The following is a 27,134-nucleotide window of genomic DNA, read 5'->3' as shown; positions in this document are numbered from 1 at the left end:
TTTCCAGGAATGTTTATTTACTGGAGCAGTTTACTAAAAGGGAACGCTTGAACTGACTCGATCAGCAACTGTGTTTGCGCTAAACTTTTTTGGGGATAAAGGGTTTGTGATGGTGGCGATAATCTGACCATCAGAGTGCCGGCTGGCATCCCAGGAGGGAGAATCCACCACATTACATGCTACAGGGTTGCGTGCATGGCTGTAATTATACAGCCGCATGTTACTGTGGAAACAAATGGCCCGAGCACACGTGTGGCTAATGAAGCTTTGTTGGAGTTTTTGTTCCCGTCTGAGGTTGTAATTGTAGTTTTGAATTAACAAGTTTATATTTATTGTTTCATAACGTGGGTGTTGTGAAGCCTTTTGAGACATAAGCTGCTATATAAATAAATTTGACTTGACTGGTTTAATTACAATTTGTAAAACAGCAACATTAGAGCCATATTAAAGGAGCAGAGTGAGAACAGACAGATGATCCAACCATAATCCAGTGACCCCTGGATGATCAAATTACAGACATGTGTCAGTGGAAGACATTAAGAGCTACAGAGAAATGGAAGAGTGCAATGAGAGTGAGTAGAGGAGATGGGATATGACTTTAACAACAGCGTGAGATCTCCATCTGATTCTCATCTGCATCCCAAGCACTTAGGAACCAGCCGGCCATGGGAAAACCACTTAGTGTACATGTGGTCAAATAGTTCTTCAGTCATCTCCACATGTTGTTCCTGCTGAACCCCTGGACTTTGACTTTATTTAACGATCGGTTTTCTGTCTCACTTTCCAATGCTTATTACTGCTAGTGTACAGACTGAATACTTTTAATAAATATAATAAAAACACTCCTAATTACTTCACTACCTCTCCATACCTTAAATATCTGAAATGTGAGTGTTAGAGTGCCAAAGACTTTCAAAATAAAAGCAATTAATAGAGGAATGGTATCATGTCAGCATTATTTCATAACTGGGTGTAATTTTGCAGAGACAGATTTCATACTGTATACAAAAAAAGAACTCTAGATTTACTAAACTACAAACAGCCAAGTAAAGTAAAAAAATACATTTTTTTTGCAGTTAGCTACAAAACCACTTTATTGAAAAAGCAGATTATGTCATCTACAGTTAAATGATACGTCCCGATTTTTAATACATTAAATAACTTTAGACTTTTTTCATGTTTAGATAAATAGATCTAGCTTCCTTTTTTTATGAACCATCTAGGTAATCAAAACACTTAAGAGATACAAAAGATGTGTGACAGATGTGCTTGTTGGAACTACCAGTAGGAGAAGAAGACGTCTTCTCTTTCCAAGTGATTTTTTTGACAGAAAAATAAAATACAAAACTAGCCTCTTTATGTACAGGGTAACTAGCAGTGTGCTATGCAATAGAAACTCAAGTAGTACTTTTTAAAAGGGTGAATTAATTCTCTTTAAAGGGGATACACTCTGATCTTGTTAAGTTTTTTCTTGGGGGTTGATAATGTGCAGACAAGTAAAAAAAAAAAAAAAAAAGAAGCCTCATTCTTCAAGTATAGCACACATTACTTGACCAGAACCCTCATACAAATCTGAGGTTAATCAAATGACACTGGGAATGTTTCACATACGCAGTCCTTTTCGTTTCTGCTTTTAACAAATATACAACACTAATCATTATTACATTGAATGAATCTCATTACATCAGGATACATTAGAAAGCACTTCCTGCTTGTGGTGACCCCCGCCTTCAGTCTTTGTTTTGGACACATTCAGTAGTATTTATTCAGACCTGCTGGAACAGTAATGCAGTGTGAATAACAACCAGTGTTTTGTGTATAATAAATGGTGATTGTTTTATTCTAGTGTGAATACCAGATGGGTGGAGTTTGCTACAGTCAGAGGCTGACATATCAGCGACTGGAACACACCGCCAACATGGTGCCGGACAGATGTTCAAACAAACACCAAGAATTAGACACAAACATCTGGAGGGAGGTATAACGCAGTCATCACTAACAGAGAGAGCAGGCCATTGTGTTGGTTGCTGCGCTGCCCTGCAAACACAGTGATGTGCACGTGCCATGGCCCTGCCACTAGTACACACACACACACACACACATACATACATACACACACACACACACACACACAAGACATCCACACAATTTGCTGATATTGGAAATAAGCACACATAGTTGGGGTTAATCTACCTCAAATTTTTGCTCGGTGCAAAGGTGACGTAAAGTTTTCTCAACCCCAAAAAAAGGGAGGAGGTTGGAACCATTTTTTCCGGCACTACCATAGCTCAGAGTTTCAAGTGTTTTTGTTTTATACACACACATACACACACACACACACACACACACACACACACACACTCACACACACACACACACACACAACCAGCAAGGGAAACATGGGGCGGACTCCCTAAAAACGCGGGTGAGACCAGCAGCTCCGGGTTTTCAGAGACGTCCTCCCACAACACAACAGCAGACGCTTGTCAAACTGGAGCGAGACACACAAACATACCTGTTCTGTCTTAAGGCGTGCGGTTCATTGTAGCAACGCACTGTGCTCTCAGTGCTCATATGACAATAAACAGTGTCTGGAAAGCTTTCCAGGAAACAGTGTCGAGCAAAAAGGAATTTGGAAACAAACCATTCAATTAGTTTTTTTTTCCTCTTTGAGTACGACTATAAATTCATGATTATTGATGAAATTAGTTTTAGTCCAGATCTTTATCCCTCTGATGAGGCGCCTGGTTAACGCAACATGTTGTATTAACCAATCAGAGTTCCTAAATGGCTTCTCATAGTTTGCATTTTCTCTGTCCTGAGCTGACATTTATTTTCTACGATGACCGCTGAGTGTTTTAGCGTTGCACCACTGGGCCTTAATCTCAGCATTTAAAGAACCATTTGTAGTTAAACGCTCAGATTTTAGGATTACGTTTAAATCTTAATCCTAAAGCTCTGTGTGAGGACTTGGCGAAAATATTGGCACCCTTGACAGAAGGTCTTAAAAGTCTAAAGATAAGGTCTGTTAATGTTTTGTCACATTTTGTGGGAATAAGGTAGAAGAAATACACATGGCGCTACATAGAACTTCAACTACTGCTTAATTTCAGAGCCATGAGAGTGCTGATGTCAATTGTAATACAAACAAACAGGGTGATTAATCATCTATAATTAACAACTTTTCAATTTGCTTTAACTTTTTAGGAACTTATATTCACAATAGATGCACTGTTCAACCTGAGGTTAAACGAAAGACGGTGGAATTTAAGGTATGCTAGAAATGTCTGACTGTTAGTGTGTGTAACAGCTTCCTGCAGTCAGTAGAAAGAGGGGATATGCAAAGTTTAAAGGGAACACATTGTTGCCAAAACTTGATTTAGGGAATAAACATTTGGTACTCAAAGTGGAAATAAATAATTGAAGGCAAATACTGTTTGAGCCAGATGTGCTCCTACAAAGCCAGTGGATCTGAGAACCAGTGACAGACATGAAGAGGCTCTGTGTCCTGGAGGAGAAATGATACAACAGACACAAAATCTTCAGAGGCTTCAGACTGCGTTTTTTTTAACCTCTGAATCTATCGCGAGTGCAGCAATGAAGAAAAAAGAGAATCTACATCTATGATCTTATGTGGAAAACAGTTGCAAAATATATATTCATATATAAAAGACATTCTATGTGCATCTAACATTTTCTTTTTTCCGTCATAATATAATCATTAATTAAGACACTGCTTGTGAATCTCTCGAGGTCTCGTCTAAGACTTCTAAGTGGAATGTCAGTCGGTTCTTTCTCGTGGTGCTACGGTGCATCTGTTACTTCGGGGTGCTGCAGGGTGACGAGCGATGAGCTGACAGTTTTTTTCTCACGGCCCTGTCTCGTGATGCTGGGTGTCCTTTTGCATAGCCTTTAGCAGGACTCTATTTCAGTGTTAGAAGCTGCACGGAGAGAGCCTGCTCTGAAGGCACGGCATGCCCGTCCCGGGGGTCTGTCCCGTCCAGCCAGCACTGGGAATGTAGTAGTCGTTTGCTCCCCGGCCTCCCTGGCGCCGACGTCAGTGGAGTTCTCAGTCGTGACAGCGCCGCAGAATTCACGGCGTTGACCCGCTTCAGTCAGAGCGCAGGAATGAAAAACATGGAAAAGAAGAGAGAGGGAAGCAAGGAGAGAGACGAGTTTGCGTCCTCTCCTCCAGTCCAAAAAAACCCTCCCTTTGATGAATGCGACGGGGTCAGGCTGTGTGACGTCAGCGGGGGCCTCTGGGTTAGCCACCCAAGGGGGAAGGGGGGGGAAAGGATCGCAGATGGAGGAGGAGGAGGGGGAAACCCCTTCTTTTTTTTTCAGCACCGTCATGTGACAGCAGGGCTTGAGTGTGTTAGTCCACGGCCTGGCCGTCCGGTGGAGGACAGGGGCAGCAGCTCGGATGGCCACACAGAGGCTTCCCCTGGAGCTGCTGGAGGGGGTGCAGGCGTTTTTCTTTTCCCCGCTGCTGGTGTCTCGGATCACCTGGGAGGCAGGGCTACGGTTGCTGCCCACCCTGCTCCCCGCCCCCCTCACAGCTCGGTGACATGGAGGGGGTAGCTGGGGGGCAGGTGGGCGGGGACCTGCGACTGGAGCCGGTGGATGTGGCAGCCGTGGCAGAGCAGGTGGCCTTCCAGTGGATAACAGCGGTGGCCCTCTTCGTCGTTTAGCTGGAGACCACAGTCCTGAGAGAGAGAGAGGCGTGAAGACATGAAGGAACATGATCAACACCACGAAGACAAATCAATAACTAAATGTGTGCGTGTGCTTTGTGGAAGCAAAATCTATTCAAGGGAATAGATTGGTATTTTGGAAAATAGGCTTTAAGTTGGATCATATCTCCCAGCTGTTTCTCTCCACTGTCAGTCTTTGTGCTAAGCTTACCTGCCAGAGAGAGAGTGAAATAACATTCTCACCAAAACACTGAACTATTCCTTTAAGCTCATGTCTGCTGAATTACCGCATTTGCCGTCGTCAAAAAACACAAGATTTTTTAACTGGTGAGAGTTATTGGGTCTCGGTAGCGATGAGGGTTCAATCTGAAAAAATCCAGTCTAGTGCTCCTCCCATACGGCTGCCTGCCTTGTGTATTCTTTGCGTATTTCCTTTCAATGTCTGTGTTTGCACACACTTTTAGAAACACAACAGATTCCATACATTTATGAGTGAATACTGAACACTGAACCTGCAGGGGGAATTCTGTACACATCAGTCAGGAATGAGTGTTTGACCCCGAGCGTGCTGGAGAGGAATTACATAATCTTGCCCTCAACCACTCTGCTGGGATCAAGACTCAGGATAAGCTGCTGAACATTCATGTATTATAAATGATGTTAACGTGTGTGTGTGTGTGTGTGTGTGTTAATCTCACTGCGTTTTGTGCTCAGATTTGCTGTGTCTACTTGAAAAATGTGAGTAAAATCTTGGATGCACCTCCTGTGTTACAGAATCTGAAAGACTTTCTTTCCAATATGTAATGAATTTACAATCTCCAGGGTGATTCAGCTCTGGACGTTGGCCTTCTTCTGTCCACGAGCCCCCCTATCCACAACTCGTCCGAATCATTACCCGCTGGTTACATAACGATCTGATGGAAGTGGGATGTCAGCCAGTCAGAGGAATCTGTCTTATCCGTCCTTATCAATTCAGTTGTTCAGAAAGAAATGCTGAATCACCACGGGGCAGAGCGAAATATTTGTTTGTTTGACTAAACCATTTTATCACACTTGAACTGGGATTTCACAAGTTTGGCTTGAGCAACAAGTCCCCAGCTGAGTCCAGGGCTCAACTCTGGAATGTGCTTCGTCAATGAGTCACGATGTTGAGCTGTAACCTCTTGTTGGTATCCGTCTGTGTGTGTTTTTTATCTCTGTGTGTGTCTCATTCATTCACAATAAGAGACTGGAGCGGTGATTCATGCTCGCTGGAATAAAGCACGTCTGGAGTCTGGTCACGTCCCACGATTTGCAGCGTTACACAGGATCATTAGGTTTGTGGGCCAGAGTGGATGCGCACGTGAATGCGTCCGTGCACCATCAGGTGTGTGTGGCTCAACAGTGTGAACTGTGTGTGTAAATATTTCCTGCGTGTGTCACAACAGCCTGAAAGTGTTGAATCGCACACAGTGATGCTCAAATCACATGCATGGTTGACTGTGTGTGTGGGTGTGTGTGTGTGTGTGTGTGTGTGTGTGTGTGTGTGTGTGTGTGTGTGTGTGTGTGTGTGTGTGTGTGTGACAGAGTGCAGGCAGGAGGAGCATCTCACCTCACAGTGGTAACATTCCACATGGTAGTCCTTGTCCATAGAGACGACCCGGATGGTTTCCTCGGAGCCCTGATGGGACAAACACACAGACTGAAGCTGCAGGTCTCAGGTCTTTATAGATGGCAGTGTTGGTCGTTCTGTTGCTCGGTTCAATAACATATTACTTAGAGATGACAAACCCAACAGATATGTAAGATATGTTGGAACTGATTTTAGATAAGCTCCTCACCTGGGCTGGGAGGATGGGCTGGTTGCAGGAGGCACACTTAGGAGCAAACACCCTGTCATGGAAGAAATGACAACAATTACAGACATGAAAATGTTACAAGTTTTTGTGAAGCACAAATCAGTTAACATCTTATTGTCTGTCATCATTTTTGCTGCAGTCGTGCAGCGAGGTTCTTTTCCCCCGACTGATTCAGTGTTTCCAGTTAATTACCAACTGTCTGGGTAGTCCTGCCACAGTTTCATAATAAACTGAGACTATCTTTACGCTTCTCAAAGGGAGGGGTTTATACAGTTTGCCTGTGGCATTCAACTCAGCGATCATGGGATGATCCCCTTTTGGGACCTCTGCCAGTCCTCGCGGCAACTGGTTCTAGATCAGCTTGAAAAGGCTCAGGGTGAAGGTGGCTTGCAGCTTTTCTTCTAATATGGTGAAGGCCTTGTAGTATTCATACATTTCGTGACAAACTGCTATGTGTATTTTATCAGTGTGCAGAGCAGAGATCTGTTCTCCTTACGTGTGGTAGTCTTTGACACAGTAGATGTTGTTCTCAACGTCCACGGTGAAAGGCACTCCATCTAGACCCTCCTTACACACCACGCAGCGGAAACAGCCAGGATGGTAGGACTTGCCCAGCGCTTGGAGGATCTGGACACCCACACAGACACCCACACACCCACACACCACACACACACACACACACACACAACAGAAGAAACACACAGGAGAAAACGATAAGATTCAGTAGTGAGGCCATGCAGTTCATGCAGTAACACACAAAGGGCTGCCATCACAGAGGTTTCCTAAAGTCCAGATTCAAAAAATAAACAATGAGGCCCAAGATTGCGATAAAACAAAAATGTAAAAACATCTAAGTTTAGATCTTATGTCGGCACTTTGCTGGCGACTTTGGAACATTAAACATAAGATCTCTCTTTGCTTTACATGTTCTGTTAGATAAAGCTCCTACCATCTCCATGATGAGGTGGCCACACACGAAGCACTTCTCGGCCGTCTGCTGGAAACCAGAGTACTGAAAGACAAGACACAGGGATTATCACCTTCATCAGTTCATTTTAGAAAAATGTTCTGTTAGCAAATGCAATCAGTAGAACAGCTTCACACCTGATGCATGAACTAGTTTCAGCTCAGGACCCATCTATAGAGGGTGCTGCTGCGCTCTTTAAGAGAACATGAAAAGGATTTCTTTCAGAATCCTTTTGTCTCTTAGCTGACATATTCATCAGACAGATGTGACCGGTGCTTTCTTTTACTTCTGTTTTTCCTCAAGCCCCTCCATCATATTCCTACAGTTATATACGTCCTCATTTGTGAATTGCCATGTGTTTTTTTTATTTTTGCCATCAAGCATCTCCACTGGGCCAACTGGGAGTGAGGTGCCTTCTGCCTGTTACACAACCCCCCTCAGGGTCGTGACCTGATGACTTGGGGGTGTGGGGGCTGGTAGATGAGATGTGGCGGCTACCAGGTGAAGGTGGGAGGTGGTGATGGGCAGGCTGTCCCCTGCCCTGACATCTCAACTACAGATCTACCATCTGCCACCCTGGAGACATCCCCGGGGGTGACGAGCCAGACTAGTCAAGTCTTAGCTGTATCAGGGAGGCGGAGGAAGATTAGTCTCATCTGACCTCCAGCATCAGTTTATCACGGACGGGCAGTGATTGTAAAGTGCAAAACAGGAATTTTATTATTTCCCCCAACAGATTAGCGAAGTTAAACTCTAAGGGGAAGCTGCCTATAAACAGGAAGTAGAGATGAGATGAGGACATGCGCTGTGAGATTTGTTTGGATCATAAAGCGGTTTTCAACATTTATTTTACACAAACTTTTGTAAGCTCCACGTTTGGAAATCAATCCCTGTCACATGTTACTGTCCTTGATCTTAGTACCAGCATCGCATACAGCTACAAAGAGTAACGACCAGAAATGTCAATCTTTGAGTCCATCTACATTAAACTTGTCATTACAGCGTTTCCATGACAGCAGCTCCCGTGTCTGCCCCGTTAACCTGAAGCAGATGGACCAGGAGCCTTAGAGCTACAGCTGTTGTCCTCCTCTCTTAATTGCAGTTGCTGAGGAGCAGCTCGTGGGGTAATTGAGCTCCTTGGGGAAAATCTTGGGGAAATTAGTGTGAATTGGAGGGGTGGTGCTGAACTCCTAATTACAGCTGCCATGTCCGTTTCCTCTGGAGATCTGTGGAAATGTAGCCTGAGATCCTAATCCCTCGTTCTCTGCTCCGCCCAGCCGTCTGTCACCCCGCCATGAGACCATGACACGGGGCTGCCAGCTGATCCGTTCATCACAGAACTAAATCAATAATCATGAACACGCAGGTGACTCACCAGGAAATCCTCCTCACAGTAGACCTTCCCGTTGACGTTGTAGAAGGCTTTCCCTCGCAGCCTCCGTCCTGAAAAGAAAGAAAAAACAGTGAAATCTACATATTCAAGAAGAGTTTAGCCAATGTGCTTCTGCAGATTTATGACGTAAAGTATGTGGACTTTTATTCTCTTTGGTGAGGGGCTGTTTTTCCTTGTTCAGGCTGGGCTCCTTATTTCCATTAAAGGCAAAAAATGAATGCCACAGCATACAATAATAAAAAAACTGTTTGGAGACTGAACTTTCCAAATTTCAACATCAAAATGCCAAAATGTACTAAGCCAATTCCCTAAACTCACACAGGCCTGCTCAGAGTCCTGACCTCGACCCCCTCTAGCAGCCTTGGGACGTCCTGTAACGCTGAATGCGAGCCAGGCCTTATCACCCAACATCAGTGCCAAGCCCACACCAGCATTTAAAAATCTGTGCAAATGTTTTGCATTCAGCTTTGTTGAACTTTAAACTGTAGATTTGGTCCCAATAGAAAGCAGTCGTAACAGCGTTCACTTTTGAGGGCATGAAAAAAAGAAGAAGCTGTCGTAGCTGAACTAGCTATGTTGCAACCTCTTCTGTCAAAAATAAAACAGTTCCACAACAAGCAATGGTAGAGTTGACACATATGAGACGTAAATCAAAGGTAGAAATACATCTGTTAATTGAACTCAGTCAACTTATTGTCTGCTAGCGACCGACTAAGCTAACAAGCTTTGTTTACCTTAGCTTTACCTAAGCTTTCTTCAACAATCTTTTTCCGAACAAAATGGTGTACAATGTTGAACAAAGCGCCCTTGGAGGTGTAAACAGAAGTACAGTCGCTACGTCACCAGGCCTCTAGACCCCAATATTTAGCAACATGCAGATTAATTATGCTGAAGGCCTCAAGGATGCGGTCGTGGCTGATTGGAAGGCAGGTTCCAAAATGTTGTTAAAAAGTCATCACTGTTTAAGCTGCATATTAAAGGCACACTCAGCTGATAGATGAATAGATTATGTCAGCCACAGCACTCCGAATAACATTTTGACACTATTTCTGATACATATGTTATACTGTATGCCTCTTTTTTTATCTCTAAACTTTACAACCTCAACAGAAGGTCAGTGAAGAGCAGATGGCCAGCAGAAAGGTAATCAACATCCTGCCTTTGCGTCCGTTTAATTACTTTGAGCATTGATCCCAACAGGATTCCTTTCACAACCAATACAACAACCATACACAATCAATACAGCAGGCTTCTTTTAAAAACCTCCCCCCAAAAAATCTGTCCTCCTCCCTTCCCTGCCATTGTGCGCCTCTTCACAGACAGACCAACAATAGCAGGCTGGAGGGAGGATGTCCCTCACTTTGACACACGCATCAAGCCGAACCGATCAATTAATCAAATAGCACACTGAAATGTATCAATCTGAGTAAATGTTTTGGTCATTCATCAAGATACAACACCAAACTTTGCTGCTACTATTTGCCTGGGACCTGGTTAGACTGATGAAGCTTTAAGACATCACTTTGGTGGTCTGAAATCTCATGAATCCAATCAATAGTTGCAGTCTTACACCTCGCAAACACGTCCACAGTAACGTCCTCGCCGCAGCGGGCCCAGGTTCAGCATACTGAGCTTCCAGCTCCGAGTGTGAGGGCTGAATTCCTCTGGGTGAGTCTTCATTCATCAGAATCCAAGTCTGAATCCAACCTAAAAGGAAATTCTGCTGCGGCCTGGCTTCTGCAGCCCCCTGCCATGCACCCCTCACAGCTCGCCCATTCAAATTCATTTAACAGCAGCGGTGTCTCTCTGGCAGCGCGATGACTTCACCCGAGGCCTGGCAGACGAGGCGCACGGATCTCATAAATCTGCTGGATTAGTCAGATTTAATTGTCGTCCCGAGCCACCACTGATTTTATGGGTGTCCCAGCATGGGAAAGACGTGCCCCCCCTTTCTCTCTTTTTTTAACACTGAAAATTTATGCAATCGCTGTATTTCACACACAAACCCAGTGTCACAACGCCGGGAGATGGCAATACATTAACACCCACATAAATGGCCGCAGCAGCCGAGGAATGCCGTCCACACAATAGGTGAGACTTTTAAGACTTTGAGACTGAGGAGCAATTAGCATTTTGGTAGCGTGGAGGCAAAGGGAAAAAGTGGGACTGAAGGAAGAACTCCGTGTGAAGCAACTCTTGAGAGACACTGTCTTCAAAGCCGGGACGTTGGAGAGGCTAAACTCGCAGAACAGTGAGATTATAGCGAACAGTGCAGCAGCGGGGGCTGCGAGATGTGGCTGTGTGCTCGTCTGTGGCCTCTGCTCTGGAGTTTTTTGGGGTCTGGAAGGTGAACACAAAAGGCCCCAGCACTGATGACTGTGTGGAGCGCTGCTAGGGGAGCGGGCCGACTGAGCAAACGGGGACATTCTTTCTGCCTGAGGTCACTAGCTGGTCCCATTCAACCCCCCACACCTCTCCAACACCCCGCTCTCTGCCCGCTTCCCTCGCCGCCGAGCAGAGGAGGGGGGAGGGCTCCATGCTTGCCTCTCTCTCTCTCTCTCTCTCTCTCTCTCTCTCTCTCTCTCTCTCTCTCCTCTGGCCTTTTGTCACCAGACAGCGCTGCCGAGGGCCAGAAACCTCCTCACAGCACTACAAGGGATAGAAGCGGCAGCTCTGATTACAAGTTACTACTAAATCTAAGACCTCTTTAACACTAAATGGAAACGGATGCATTACAAACTTAACTGCACAATGTGAGATCAAAATGTAAGCCTAATGAACATAAGATCAGAACGTCTAATCCCTTTCAAGATAGTCATATTTTGAATTATAAATGTTTAAAAAAAACACAGAAAATCTCATTCTTTCGATGTGAATATATAGTATGTCAAGTTTTACGTGGCAAAAATGTTTTGTGCTTTAAAAAACACACAAATTCCCATTGAGCAGCTAATTGAACTTGTATGAGCTCAAGAAAAACAATATTAAAAAAATAAATGAACCCTATAAATTGTTAGTTAACCACAAAACGATTCATTATGAGATAATTATGGCCGTCTGTGTCCTCTTGCTCTAGCTGCTCACAGCGTGACTGTGGAGGCTTTAAGGCCCTGACCTCTGCACTCCTTAAAGCAGTCGCTTGTAATTTCTGTTCATTTAAGAATCAGAGCTCATTTTGTCTAATGCACCCATTATGATAAGGGTGTTGCCATGGAAATGAGTGTTGGTCTGGTGAAAGAGGACTGATGTGGCAGCGTTGCGATGGTATTATTCGGCTGAAGTTCCCCATGGTAGAGCAGCTGTGTTGAGCCATCTCACACATAAGAAACTGGAACGCGCTTGTTTCCACGAATAAACCAGCAACATTTACTGGCATCCACAGAAGGCTGTATGTTTTTTTACCCTTTTATCCACTTCAAGTCTAGATCCAACTTGTGGATCTGTTGGTTAGGTACAGGTATGATGATGTTTCCCCAAAAATTGGGACTTATTTGCCCCTGACCAATGGGCTCCCTTGCATCACCTTATCCCAAACTGCCACAAACAACTTCTCTCTTTCAAATGTTTTATGCCACATGTAAATGGTAAAGAGCCAAGGTCAGGCTTCAAGTCTGTTGATCTATGTGAATATTACAGGATTTCTTTGTACGCAGCCTGAGCCTTGTATGCACCAAAAATAATCAGAGAGTCAGACGGATGTCCATCGAGCCCAAACGGTCCTCAGACAAGGTCTAATCGAGCATGTTTTAACCTTTGAAACATCAAAATTTGCAAATGCTGCTAAACGAAGTAGGTCATATCAGGTCACATTCCTTGTAGGAGTATGTGTCAACTTCCTATTGGTCAAATGGCTGTTGGTGTGTTTCAACATGTGATAACTGTTCCTCTTTGTGAAATGCATGGCATGCTTTGATTGTTTTCATGACATTATTCTGTAGTTTTCCTAACTCTCAGGATAATAATTTGAATCGCTGCTTGGACAAACCGATGATCTAAAAAAAAAAAGAAAAGATATGTTTGGTCTGACAATAAAGTTGTTCTGTTTACACACAAGGCACACCACAGGCAGCAGTGAGCATATCATCCACCGTGAATGATGCAGTTCTCCACTAGAATTAGTAACATATCACCAAGTCATTTTTGCCACACCCCTTGAGCAATTCAAGGTAATACTGAAACCAAAACACACTCCAGCACTGTCTAATAGCTTGCTTTGATTACGAGAAATCTTATTTGCTCCACCAGAGAGGAGACAGGTGTGCTCTGGCTTCTTGGTATCTGCCAAGGTTCAGTAACGAACATGTGGCGAACAGAGCGGTTTACAGCTTAAATTTCCAAACATCAGGATATTTTCAAATCTGTAGAGGAAAGGCTCGTCGAAACATGGCAAGAACTAAAGAGGCTTAACAAAGGGATGAGAGTGTAAGTGTGTGTGTGTGTGTGTGTGTGTGTGTGTGTGTGTGTGTGTGTGTGTGTGTGTGTGTGTGTGTGTGTGTGTGTGTGTGTGTGTGTGTGTTTGCGTGGCTCAACTGGACAAAACAAAGTTAATATAATTCTATAGCCTGTGATGCACCGTTATATTCTCATATCGTGACTCGAGTGCTTTTGGGATTTGAAAGCAGATTCAGCTGTGACATTTCTGCTAATGTATTTTTAATGCGTTTTTTCAAACTTTGAACTCCTATTGTCAACCCTTAAAAGCACCATTAAGTTGTCATGCTAAGAGGGACGGTGTACTGACAGTTTGGTTATGCAGCGGATAGTACAGAATGATATTTCCAAAGAACAAATAACTATCAAGGTGTAATGAAGAGGTAAACACAGTGTGAGTTTTGTGCTAAATCAACAAACCTGAGGGCCCTGTGGGTGCCTTCAGCCCACGCATCTCTGGTAACCGACAAAAACAACACTTCTAGTTGTTTTTGGCCTCTTGTTAAGAGAAATATATTTGAGTTAATCTTTTACTCTTTTTTACTTTTTAATTAATAGTGAACATCAATTATATTTTGCCACTGCTCAAATCAATCGCGATGTTATAACATGTTGTGACTCAGATCCCTTCGGCAAAATTTCTCACACCATCCAGTCTGCATCCTCGTCTTCATTAAAAGAAGACGAGGATGCAGACTGTGCGGCCACGATGTCCAACCAGACCACAAAGGTTAAGTCGAGGGCGTCAAAAATAAAATACAGCTGCAGGCTTGTTAGCAGTCGGCTCACCGGCCTCCTGCTAATGAGAACGCCTGTTAGTGTCTATCAAGCTACTGACTTGAATAAATACAGACGGCTATATCTTGTATCAATATATGTTACATCTATACAGAATATCTGAATCTGAAAGATGAACTTACTGTGGTTTATATGACAGCTTCCACAGTCGGAGTATTACCTTATTCTTTTTATAAACCAAGTATTTCTTATAACACTGCTATAACTAGTATGACTCAAGGAACAAATGACAAAGACTCCAACGTTCCTTTTGGTTTTTTTTCCTGCTTTCTGATTTCCGCTGCTTGGCAGGTGCAACCGGTGGCGGTGAATGATTTGAGAAATTCAAGCCCCTTAGCTCTCTTCTCCTGCCAGTTCTTCCAAAGGCCGTTTGGATTACTGTAACACGGAGATGAGTCACCGGCCCTGAGGCTGACAGTCTGCTCATTCAGCCCCAATCGGCGTGTTTGTTTTTTTATTTCTATCTGCAGAAGGCCCCCTGCCTCACACTCCCGCGGGAATTTATATTCACTCCAGTTAGAGTGTATTTTTGTGGGAAAATATATTCAGTGGCAAATTGGGAAAATAACAACTCGTCCTGCTACAATTAAAGCTGCAGAGAGACAACAATGCTTGGTTAAAGGGCTTAGTAATAGTCCTGAGAACATTATGCATAACAATGTTCCTCAGCAGATGCATTTTTAGGTGAACATGTGCTGGAACAAGTGTGCAAAAGAAACGAAAGACACTGAATGCAATTCTTAAAAGAGAAAAATCAAACTGAAGTGACCTGAGAAACCAAAAAACCCATCCATTTGTCTGCACATGTGCGCATGCACTTCTCCGTGCATGTGCAGTTTAACGTGAGCCCACACCAGGCCTGCCCCCTCTGATAAGCAGGTCTGGTACACTTTGTGACTGTCTGATTGAGGTCCTCCAGGGAAGGCCGGCTGAAGTGGAGGGGGGTAGTTTGCATTCTTGGCCATTTCATGAAAAAAGGGTGCAACCATGGGAGTAAGCCAAGAGGAGGGCTCAATTATGCATGGTTAAACAAAGCCCAAGGCTACCAGCGAGCAATGTCTCAGCAAACTCGGCCGCACTCTGGAGCTCCAGACTCCATGAGGACCCTACTCAAGAAAAAAAAAAAAAAAAAAACAAAAGAAGAAGAGAGAAACCAAAAAAACAAACAAACAAGGACATAAGAACGCAGCTCCTGATAATTCACCGGCTTGTGTTATGACAAGTGCAGGCACTTTGAAACTAAACTTCTCAGAGGCCTTCACAACACTGCTTAAAAAAAACAAAAACATTTCCCATTCACATGAGGTCAAATGATGCATCACAGAGTTTACGTTGCCGATAAACCATCTCGAGGGGCAGGACGAGTCGCGAAGCCATCAAGGACGACCTGCACCGAGCTCACAGAACGACTTGTTAACTCATCCTGGACGTGACCTCTCCAGTAAACGCGACAATAATTCTCTCAGGAGCTGTCCAACAGCAATAAAGTCCAACATACATATCTATTTAAAAAAGTAATTACCCCCAAAGAAGATATCCAGTGATTATCTGAGAGTATTTTTTTGGTCTTCAGAGGAAACAATCTGGTTATCTCAGATATGCTTGCTTGAAAGACCTGTGTCTTTGCTTTATATGATCCCTGAAAGCAGTTTTCTGAGTGCAGCTAGTTAATGACTCCTAAAACTAACCCCAAAAACACAATCAGGACTGTTAAAAACAGAACTCAGACAGGTCAGAGGCTACTTTTCCACGGCGAAAACCCGACAACTTCAGCAACTGGACACTCAGCATCTGGCCCCTCTTTCTTCAGACACACAATAAATCGGAAAGTATGCGGCTTTGGTTACATGTAAATTATAGGCAGTTCTTCCAGAGCCGGAGGGGGGGCGGGGCGGGGGATCAGTGTCCATGTATAGTACACATATGAATGGAAGCAACCTGGCTAAAAAGCCCTCTCCTGACATCTTCCTCTTGTTTCCCCGGGAAACAGGAGAGGAGGGCTGGAGTCGGGTGACGGGGGGCGTCCAAAACACACACACACACACACACACACACACACACACACACACACACACACACACACACACACACACACACACACACACACACACACACACACACACACACACACACACACACACACACACACACACACACACACACACACACAATCTATACTGTGAGCTCGAGAACAGATTTAATTACAGTGTTCAAGACCAAATAATGTCAGCATTTTTGTGGCATTATTAGCTGCCCTGTTATTCCACTGAGCAGACTTCAGGCCTAAGGTTTTTTTTTCTAGCCAGAAGATGTTTTGATTCGCGACCATAACACCGCCTCTGACAGAGAGCTGCTGATACTAATGATTTTTCAGCAGAGCCAGCAGCAGCTTACAGCGAGGTTGCGTGAAAGAACACAGAAATCTGCAGAGAGAGAAAGGTGGAGGATTCGGGATGCAGAAGCATCAGCAGCACACATTTATCCCACTGTTTACTGCGGTTACCGAGAAAGACTGTTGTTGTTGTTGTTGTTGTCAGACGTGGGATGTTCCTATGGCATAAACACAACATCAAGTGTCTATAATTCACCTGAAGAGAACTAAACATAGAATGGCAAACAAACCCTAACCCGATTAGCCAGACCTCCAATCATCACCCACATCTCTGATTCAACTATGTGTGGTGCTACGTTCACTGATGGCTGCTTTCCCTGGCTGTTAAAGCGATCGACCAATCAGAGCTTTGTAGGTGAGATTAAGGATGTGGACATTTCCTGGGCCAGAGCCAGAGAAATAGCAAGAAAAAAAAAATGGAAGGGTGGTGGGGGTCGCTGAAATGCTCGCGTGCCGGATGCACGTCAACAGGTCACCGTCCACAAATGGAGACCCAATGATGCACCAGTTTTTACTGTTATTTCACTAAACTGACTTTAGGTTGTACTTACCACAGGAGCAGCAGGTGAAGCAGTTTGTGTGATACAGGTTCCCCATGGCCTGGCAGGCTTGGCTGGCTCCATACACACCTTTCCCACACTTGACACAGATACCTGTTAGAGACACACGGTCAGTTAGCCAATGTAATGTATCCTGAGCAAAGCACTTTGAATGCAACAAGAGCATCCGACATGAAAGGAAACGTCCTGGTGAATCATTCAAAAGCACTTTGTCTTCATGAGATGTTAATGTGAGTTTTCCTCGTCTTCATGACTGATGTTATGATTAGAATTAAAATAATTTCTGGACATGCTGACAGCTTTGTAGGAGCTTTGCTGGAAAGCTGATAAAACAAAGCGCAACTGCCAAATCATGTGTGCATTCCTGTGATTATGCCGGAAAAGAAAAGAAAGAAAATGATTAACCTGCTACAAATGTCATCGCTAGTAAATGTCATCCTCTACTCAATCTGCAGCTTTCGAAAGACAAACTAAACAAAGAGATTCTCTGAAACCACACTGCCAAAAACAAAACATTACACATCTTAACAGATGCACATATGTTTTATGAAAACAAAAGCAAAATTTCAGGTTGTGAATATTAACTCACAAGTAATATTTCTCAAAATTATCCATTTCCCAGCTGCGTGAGTCTAACCCAAACTTCTGTCCTTTCTATGAATTACATCATAGCGTTTGAAGGCACACTGCTCCAGAGGAGCTTGTGATGATGTTAGAATATGCTCAGTGGATATGAGGGGGATTGTCAGACTAGAAACGAGGTGCTCCAACAGCTTTATGCTTTTCCTCGTTGCCGGGAGCATGAAGGGTCAGTGATGTGCTGAGGAAACTTCAACACCCCTGAAGTGACTTTTTAAAAGTATATTGGTCATCGCTGAGAGTCCATTTTTTTTAAATCGAAAATTAGGTGTTGTTTCAGCCTTGACTAGTCTACTATATTTGGCGTTGTTAATAGGATTTTAAAAACACCTAGGTCAAGAGTCCAAACTCCCTCAGCCCATTACTGACCTCCACAGATTTTCAGAAGTCACCAAAACAGTTAGTAAAGTTGTCTTTAATTATCTAAAAGAAGACCATAATGAAAACCCAATGTTAACTCTTAAGTATTTATCCATAGGTGAAGTTAAAGCTCAGAGAAATAGTATTATTAGTCATCATTCATTGTGACTCATCGTCTCAGCTCATCAACGTCATCAGGGTTGTGTTTGATCAGATTTGACAGGCAGCGCTGACAACATACACAAACAGCCCCGCCGACTGAAATCAGATTATGATTCAAATGTTAGTAACTGTGATTGGTGCACAGAAGTGAGTGACATCCCCCTCTTTCCATTGAGCCCGCCCACTTCAGACCAGAGAGAGGAGGACAGAAAAAAAACAACATCAAAATCTTTCAGGCAAAATAACCATAACTGTTAAAACTTAAGCAAAAGAAAATGTTTTTTGTTATGGTAGCACAGAAAAGACTAATTAAATTTGACCACTGATCAACCCTGGGAGGAAATGCCAGGCTAGCCCAAGGTACACAAGTACTACACATTAAGCCTGAACAAAATATTATGACCTTTGGTGAAGGGAGTGAGATAGGGAGATATAAAACTATTTGGACGCAGCAGCAGCAGACTAACGATCTCCAAACTCTCACGCAGAAGATGACCTCCACCGGGGTCACATTCCTCAGGGAGGGCAGGGTCAAAGCCTGGGTGGGGTGAGTCCAGGGTCACAGTGCCTACAGGACACAAGATCCCAACAGGGAGCTGCAACCCCACCCCCCCATCACACGGACAAATTATTACGGGGACTTATCTTAGAAATAAATACACAACTCAGGAAGGACTCGTAGCAAGGACACACTTTCGGTGACGTAAATCTGGAATTTCCTGGCTTTCTGATGCAATGATTTCCCTTTAATAAGAGCCCCAGGGCAATATGTGACATTGTAGGAGACAGATGAAGGATACCTAAATGTAACATGTCTTCCATTTCAACCTGAAGTGTTTGCATAAATGTATTAATTGAAATCAATGTCATATATCAGCATTTCCTGGTAGAACCTGAATGCACCACTTTACTCACGCACTGAAAGATAACCGAACACGACGGGCGTCATGAATGAAGGAGTAAACTTGAAATGAGCTTGACTGGCTGAGTAATTCCTCCAAAATAAAAGTCTAGGATGGTTAAGTAGAAGAAAACACAGGTATCTGTATGTGTGCCAGAACATTTATGTTTATATCTCCATTAATTCCATATTCAAAGACTAAAAAAACTTCTCAGTGAAATCTCACAGCCAGTAAAAGCGTTCCTCCTGATCAGCACATTGGATCTATCAGCCCGTAGGCTGATAGATCCAAACCAAAGATTGGTTGAAGTGGAATCATTCACCCTATCTGCCAGTAAAGCAGAAAGCCAGCTCACCATAGCATTTACTGTTGCTCATCGTTTCTTTGAAATTCTGTCATTCCTGTTTTGCCTCCTGGCTGTGTCTGGTTCAGCATAGGTTTCTTATTCATCACTGCAGCTCACAGGGACATAAGGCCACTCTGTGAATAGGAAACCTTTGTACAGACTCAATGAGAACATGTCTGTAAATAAAAAATGCCCTCTTGCAGCGTTTTTTTATTAGTAAATCATTCACACACTGAACATTTACTCCCAGTAAATTACACACTCTGCACAGTGATCAGATAGTATTTACCAAGTGTTAATTAGGCATCGCTCTCTTAATGCCTTTCTTATATTATACATTACTTTATATTCTGCAGCAGAAGCACTTTTAAATGTGTTTTGTATAAAACACAGGAAAACTATGAAAGTTATCCATTTCTTACCCCATGTTTACTCCAATGTTGAAAATACAGCCCATTTATAATTAGCTTATTACTGATTAACAGCCTATTCATATAGTATCTTGTTATAGTATCTATTATGGGATTATATTAATCTTAGTTGATGACTTTCCGGCACTGTACAGACCTAATTTTGCCTTATCTCACAGTATGAAATCCTCAACTTTTACAATGTGATTGGCTTGTAATTTTGGATGCAACATCTTTGGTGTAAGCGCTCAGAATTCACCCGAATGAGAGTTAAATCTAGTGACGCCAGGCCATCATACAGGCTTTGTTCCTTTTCTGTTACTGCATCAGGACAGCATACTTCCTTCTCTGCTTATCTGCAATGACACGGTGAATGTTACCGGTGATTGCACGTGTCTGGAGTGAGATATGGTCCATTTTGTGACTAATGCCAACTCAGATTACAGTGTGTGATGAGAGTCTTCGTCGCTGCTTTGGTCTTTGTGTATTGATTTCTCTACTGTGTGTATTTTCATCCCGCCTACACTAACAGCACAATGTAGCCTCGACACACACCGGTCACTTCCACAGACCAACCAGGTACAACTGACTCACTACACACCTTCTGTCTGAAGGGACTGACAGCTAGTGGACTACAATGACAGAAATGTATCTGGACCCAGATGGCAGGTGTGTGTATTCTTACACCCCTTAATCTCATGTCACCATGTGTCTACTCTTACGCACATTTATCTAGCTTCATGATAAGAGAGAGAGAGAGAGAGAGAGAGAGAGAGAGAGAGAGAGAGAGAGAGAGAGAGAGAGAGAGAGAGAGAGAGAGAGAGAGAGAGAGAGAGAGAGAGAGAGAGAGAGAGAGAGAGAGAGTATTTCAAGAAGCGTCATTATTTCTTTCCCACAGAAGGAATCTATGGCCATGCATTTAAAGTCCTTACTTTTCGGGCTTTGATTCTCTACCCAACGGCTAAACTGAAAAAAAGTATGATTTATTTATAAAGGGATATTGATTACTTTGTTCTCTCTGGTTGCCACTATATTAGGATTCTTCAAAACTAGACATCGTGTGTTTGGCAGACTGACCAGATTTATTTTGTGTGTATTGAAACGTTCTTTGTCATGAAGAGAAAGAAAAAAGGGACAAACATCAGTCACAAAGATCAACATGTGACTGACTTCCACCCAAATGCTGTGTTACGAGCAAGGATGTGGTTCACAGGATAGTGCGGGAATCTCTGAAACACTGAAAAAAACAGGAAGCCGAATCCCTCATGTGCCCATTTCATAACATGTTCATGTGGCAAGGACAGGATGTTGTGCATTCACTGGGGTTAAAAATAAAACGGCATCACTAGATGCACATATACATCCCTGAACCTTTGAGCTGTACACACTGTTGTTAAGATCGAGCCATATTATCTTTTCAGCGGCGCCGCCGCTCAATATGCGGTGTATGACGTGTTATTATGCTTGTGAGAGGGCTTTTTAACATCAGACTCAGACCCACGAGTCTGGAGATGAAAGGAAAACAGGAGATGAGTCAGTATGTGCATCTATATGTGTATGTAAAAAAAATACATTCCATGTTATTTCTGAAAGACGAAAGTCAGGATAATGTCATGTGGTAGATCAAGCGAAGGAAAACCTTTCTGATGTTACAATTAGTGTGATGAGATTAGAATAAAGTAATGTGCAACTTCATATTCTGCCAATCCTGAAAACAACACAGAACGTGCTGCGCGTTGTAAGAAGGGTTGCACGGCCGGACTCATGAAACTTTAAAGAGCACTCGGTGTGACTTTGACGTCTAACAGCGAAACCTCAAACCAACCTCTGAAGACGCAAGCAGGTTACATGAGTCAATCAAACAAATGAAAGGTAGCATTCATAGCGGGGTGAATTGCAGATTTGTAGTCTGTGGAACCAAATGCTGCTAAATATTTTAAAACTCCTGCCTGTCTTATTGGAGCGATTCAGTTACTGCACACAGAGAAGCTTCATGTGTCTGCCCAGCACAAAATAATCATGATCTTATATAATAAATCACAACGTGACATCAAAAGCACCACCAGGATCTGTATAACGTCACTGTGCCCACCTAGTCTGAAAAAGACAATATAGACCACAATAGATACTCGGAGCAACAGAGCAGCAAAAGAAAGTGGGTGATGCACTGTGTATTGAAAGCAAACACTTGCTCACAGGTGCAGGTCTTGGAAAGAATAAAGCAATTAACTTCCCATCATGCCTAGAGTGTGTGAAATCCCATATTTACAGTTCCAGACACTTGAAGAATGACTTCTCTGTTGCTTTATGGGTCTATTTGTGGCTTTTGGTGTATTCTGGAGCTGGTGTTTGATTTGATTCTTTAACGTTTACTGAAATCACACTGATACGGCAACGTGAGATATTGCAGTATTTTACTTCTGAATTTGCAATGAGGAACAGGGGGAAAAAGGGAAGCAGAGAGCGTTTATAGCATTAAAGCCTGGTGATCGGCCATCATTACAGGAAAGAGTTGTTCAATTGTAATCTGAGAGCATTTGACACATCAGAGGAGAATCTAGTCTTAAAATTTATAGTGAGACTTAAAAAAAATAAAGATCTAACCTCATGTGAGCTGCTATTTGTTCACGAACAGTAAATACAGAGGGCAGGCTTGTGTGCTGTCAGTCAGCATGTGTGTTTGTCAGGCCTGTGCATGACTACTGCCATTATAATTCTGGGCAGGTGATCAGACTTGACCCCCACCAACTACGTCTGGCCCGCCAGCCAAGATCGTGTGCCAAGTGTCTGGTGTTGCCCGACTCCCCACCGGCTGGTTAATGAAGGGCTTCGCGGGGGGAGTCAGGGCCGGGTGGTGTTGGTGGTGGAGAGGAGGGGAGGTATAGGGTGGGATGGGGTGGGGTTCCCCTCCGCTGCTTCAATTGCAGGCCCTGTATCGGGCCAGCTGTTGATTCACAGCTCCTTCTCCACCACAACAAACACGGGCCACACAAGGGCCGGCCGGCAGAGCACTCCCAAGATCGTGTGGGACACTGGCAGGGAGTGCTGAACCCCCCCCGCCCCGGCAGTCAATTTCTCCACTGTCGCTACGGAAACAGAGCTGTCTCTATTGGGCTCGGATCGTCTGACTGCATTCTTCTCTCTCTCTCTCTCTCTCTCACTCCTTTTCCTTTCTCTCTCCATTATCTCTCCCGCTCTGCCACCCCCGCCTCCCCCCTCCCTCGCTGTCTTCCTCATTTCTTCCTCCTGTCTCCCATCCTCACGCTCTCACCTGCCTCTCTGGAACAAATCAACAGTTGTCTGAGCCTCACCCTGAGCAAGTGCACTGGCTATAAAACAAGCCACTGTTCTCTGGCTGCAGCCGTTTGTCTGGCTGCTGATTCAAAGGTAGACAGCCACTTCCTCAGCGGGCTTTCTGTGGCCGTGTTATTGATGGGGAACCAAATATATCTGGACTCACAGTCCCTAGTCACAACAATGTGCCACGCTGTTCAATTCTTGAAATCAGGCACAAAAAACCCCCACAAATCTCTGGCCACAATCCCTCTATCAGAGGATATAAAGAGACATTTCCAACACATCCAGACCACACTGCTCTGAGTGACCGAAGGGTGTCCGCTCCGGTGGAACAGAAGGTTCCATTCAGCGAGGTGCAGCGCTGTGCAAATGTTAGCTCTGCCAAGACAGAAATTAGAACTGCCCTGCAATGCCACTCTTATCTGCCACAGAGGGAGCTGTTAGTGGTAATGTAGCATTAGCAGCTTGCAGATGGATCTTAAAGAGACGACAAAACCTATAAATAACCCTTTCCTGCACACAAAACACACACACACACACACACCAGCAAACACTGTTAACTATTTCTTTGAATTCAAATTTCAGTGAACACTCATCTGCGTTGTGATACAGAGGAAGTTAAACATTACATATCAAGCTGGTAGTACTAGTATTTGTTTAATGGTTGCCATGGAGAATTCTCTCTATTGCCTGCTGAAAACTGCACAAAAACGTGTCACATTTTTTGTATTATAGATTTGATCTAGTCTGTGCGGGACCAAACCAAACCAATGTTTATTTTCTTTGAAAGAAACATTGCAGGGATCTGACCCACATCAGTGAGGGATGAAGTCTGCAAGGACAGTGTTGGTGGGGGAAGGAGTCAGGGCCTGATGAAAACACGCCGGCTCTGGAGCTGAGATTGTGTGGCCAGAGGAGTTAACTCTCATCAATCGGGGGGACCCGTTCCATGAGAAATCCAGACGCTTAGACACCCATCTTCCTGAATCACCTTAGTAGATGCAGGTCCTTTGTACATATGTGCAAAAACATTGGTCAAATGATCCATGTACCTTTGATTCTCTTAACTTTCTGGCGCTCTAAGGGCCACAGAACCAAAACTCTCATCCTACACAAAACACAGCATTCATAAGGGGGTGCTTCTAGATAAGTAATGTTGGGTCAAAGTGAGTACAAATACACTTGCCTTTGCTATAAACAGCATCACAGCTGTTTGTGTGCATGTTCTGATGTTGTTTTTTGGATATTATCTACTCGGAAGGTTTGATTTAAAAAAAAAAAACCAACAATTGCAATTAATAGTACATACCAAAGTATTCCTTTTTCATGTGCAGCTCTAACTCCTTCTCCAGCTCCAAGGTGAGCGCCTCCAGCCGCCTCTCCGCCTGGCTTGGTCCGCTCTCCCGGCTGGGGGTCACCTGGTAGGGGATCTTAAACCTCTGGCTGGAGGAGGCTGTTTTCGAGCACACCCCATAACTAAACGACGACGGCAGCCCCGAGGCCATCTCCACGGACCCCCCGTGTGAACGGACTGCTGCTGCTGGGGCTCCGGCACCGCCGACAGCCCCTGGAGGTGGACGCGACTCTGGACCCCGTTGGAGTCTCCAAACTCCTGCAGCAGCAGCGTGTCCTCCTGCAGGCTGCTGCCCAGCATCGACGACCTCGGCGAGGGCAGCTGCAGCTCCGGGTAGGTGCTCATAGACCCCCTGGAGCTGCGGGAGCTCCTGGAGCTGTGGCTGGAGATGCTGGACCGGGGGCTGACCACGCAGTTGGCGGCGGTGCCCGGTCTCGCGCTCCCGTCCTGGCTGCAGATGCTGGACCGGGGACTCGCCAGCGGCACCGCGTGTAGGATGGCCCCCTCCAGATCGTGGTTGACCACGGGCCCGTACCGGGAGTCGGAGTAGCTGGACCTCGGGCTGGTGGTGAAGGAGTACTGGCTCGCAGTGCTCGACCTGGGGCTGGCGTGCCTCTGGTCGTAGCCCATGCTGATGCCACTCGTCCGGTTGCTGCTGGGCTTGCTGCAGCAGTCGCAGCTGTTGAGGCTGGCCCTGGGGCTGGAGTGCTTACTGGTGTCGCTGGCGGTGCTTGCATAGCTGGATCTGGGGCTGAGGACGCTGCTGCCCTCGCAGTGGAGCAGACTAGACCTGGGGCTCGAGTACCGGTCCTGACCCGGCACCACCAGGCTGGTGCGCGGGCTGCTGATGCTCGACCTCGGGCTGGCGTGCTTGCTGTGCTCCTGAGAGGACAGGGAGGAGCGAGGACTGCTGGTGGAGGTGGAGGTGGTGGTGGTGGTGGTGGTGGTGTTATACCTCCCGTCGTGGCTGCTGCTCCCGGTGATGCACACGCTGTTGCACCTGTTCCCGGGCACCGCCGCGGGCTTGTCGAAGGCGGAGCCGGTGCTGTACCTGTGGCCCTGCACCTCCAGAGAGTACCTCCGGTGCCGCTCGGAGGCTCCGGTGTAGCACGGCAGCGCCACCTCGGACTTGGTGCAGCAGCCCTCCTCCGGGTAGCCCGCGTCTCTCTGCGGGGCGCAGTAGTCCACCGGGACGGTCCGGGTGCAGCCGACGGGTCGCACCGGAGCCGCGGTGTACACCTTAGTCCCGGAGGTGAAGTTCTCCACGGTGTGGTGGTGCTGCTGGTGGAGCAAAGACGTGCCGTTCATTGGCTGTTTATTGTTGTTATTGTTACTCTTGTGCTCCGGAGCAGAAAAGTCCAAATCGGGGTTAATCACCAGGTCCCTCCTCGCGTTGTACAGCCCGTCTTTGTACGCGTCGTACAGGGAGAGGTCGTCCATCAGCTGGCCGGCCCGGAGCCCCAGATCCTCCTGGTAGTGCTCCATGTTGGGCTCCGGAGAGGAAAGGGAACAAGTCCGCTGCCAAAACTAGCGAGCACCGCGGAGCACCGACTGCATTTCACATGAACATGAAAAACAATCACAACACAGACGTCGCTCATTTACAGGAAAAAGCCTCCACCAGTGTGCCGCATCGCCTCCTCTCTGCTCGGGGACGCCAACTCTTCCTCACAGTTTCTGCCGATACGTTTGTCAACTTCAGTTTTTGTTAAGTTGAAAGGTCTTTACAGTCAATGGCGCGCTGCGCGGAGGAATTTCTCCCTGTTTGTGTTTTCCCCTCTTAGTTTCGCTTGCGGTGAACTCGTTAAAACATTGAAGTCGACTGAATAATCGCACACGCTTTCAATGTCGGTTTTTAGACGGATCTGAGCTTTGTAAACGGACTGCAATCTGAATAAAAGGCGGTTTTACACGGGGGACTCGTTCGCGTAAGAGGAATGCGAGGATGTGGACGGGATGCGATGCGCCTCTCCGGAATGTGGTTAATGCTGCAGAGAAACAATGATTGCGACCAACTCAGCAAGGGGCTGCCGGCTCTGAAAAGAGAATAGTTTAGAGAGAAGGGGACGTCTGCATTCATCCCGGGCAGACTGAAATACCACACAAAGCACGCCTCACCTGGTCCGACTCCTTTTACACCAAGAAAAAGCTGCAGTTCGTTGGTATTTTGGAGGGCAATGCAATTTAAAACTCAAGTTTATCCACCTTTTTTTTTTTTTTTTTTAGTCCCGAGGATATAAAGATAAAGATGTTCTCAGGTAGCCTACAGTGTGGCCTGTATGATACATGTTTGGACAATGGGTACTTCTAGGAATATTATTATTATTATCTTGGCAACAAACATGAATTAAAAAAAAAATACACCAGAGCATCAAAGACATTAATGGGTGAATTGATTAAATAAATAAAAGGTTTATTCAAAGTTTATGTTTGGGTTGCGTAAAAAGTTATATATGATTTTAAGTAGAAGTGAAATGCATCCAAAGTCCACGAGTCACTTAAAAAAAGGAAAACAAATGAAAAGCTGTGGAAAGAGACGTTTGTCTATGATGACCACAAATGGAGGCCATGGTTCACTAAATTTAGTAGAT

The 27,134-nt window shown here is 44.9% G+C and overlaps 1 protein-coding gene across 1 annotated transcript; it reads right to left on the bottom strand.

Moving 5' to 3' along the window:
* Nucleotides 1–457: 457 nt before the first annotated feature.
* Nucleotides 458–26,618, bottom strand: wtip (WT1 interacting protein). Its single transcript, XM_054609285.1, is given in 9 exon segments — nt 458–4,706; nt 6,286–6,354; nt 6,515–6,566; nt 7,029–7,159; nt 7,482–7,544; nt 8,875–8,942; nt 17,065–17,166; nt 24,499–24,715; nt 24,718–26,618. Coding segments are annotated over 9 exon segments (2,166 nt in total). The 5' UTR covers nt 26,029–26,618; the 3' UTR covers nt 458–4,553.
* Nucleotides 26,619–27,134: the final 516 nt, after the last annotated feature.

Source organism: Anoplopoma fimbria, chromosome 2 (genome assembly GCF_027596085.1).
Source record: "Anoplopoma fimbria isolate UVic2021 breed Golden Eagle Sablefish chromosome 2, Afim_UVic_2022, whole genome shotgun sequence".
In the NCBI taxonomy this organism is placed as follows: Eukaryota; Metazoa; Chordata; class Actinopteri; order Perciformes; family Anoplopomatidae; genus Anoplopoma; species Anoplopoma fimbria.
Note: the sequence above shows the minus strand (reverse complement) of the source record. Positions and strands in the feature narration are given on the sequence as shown.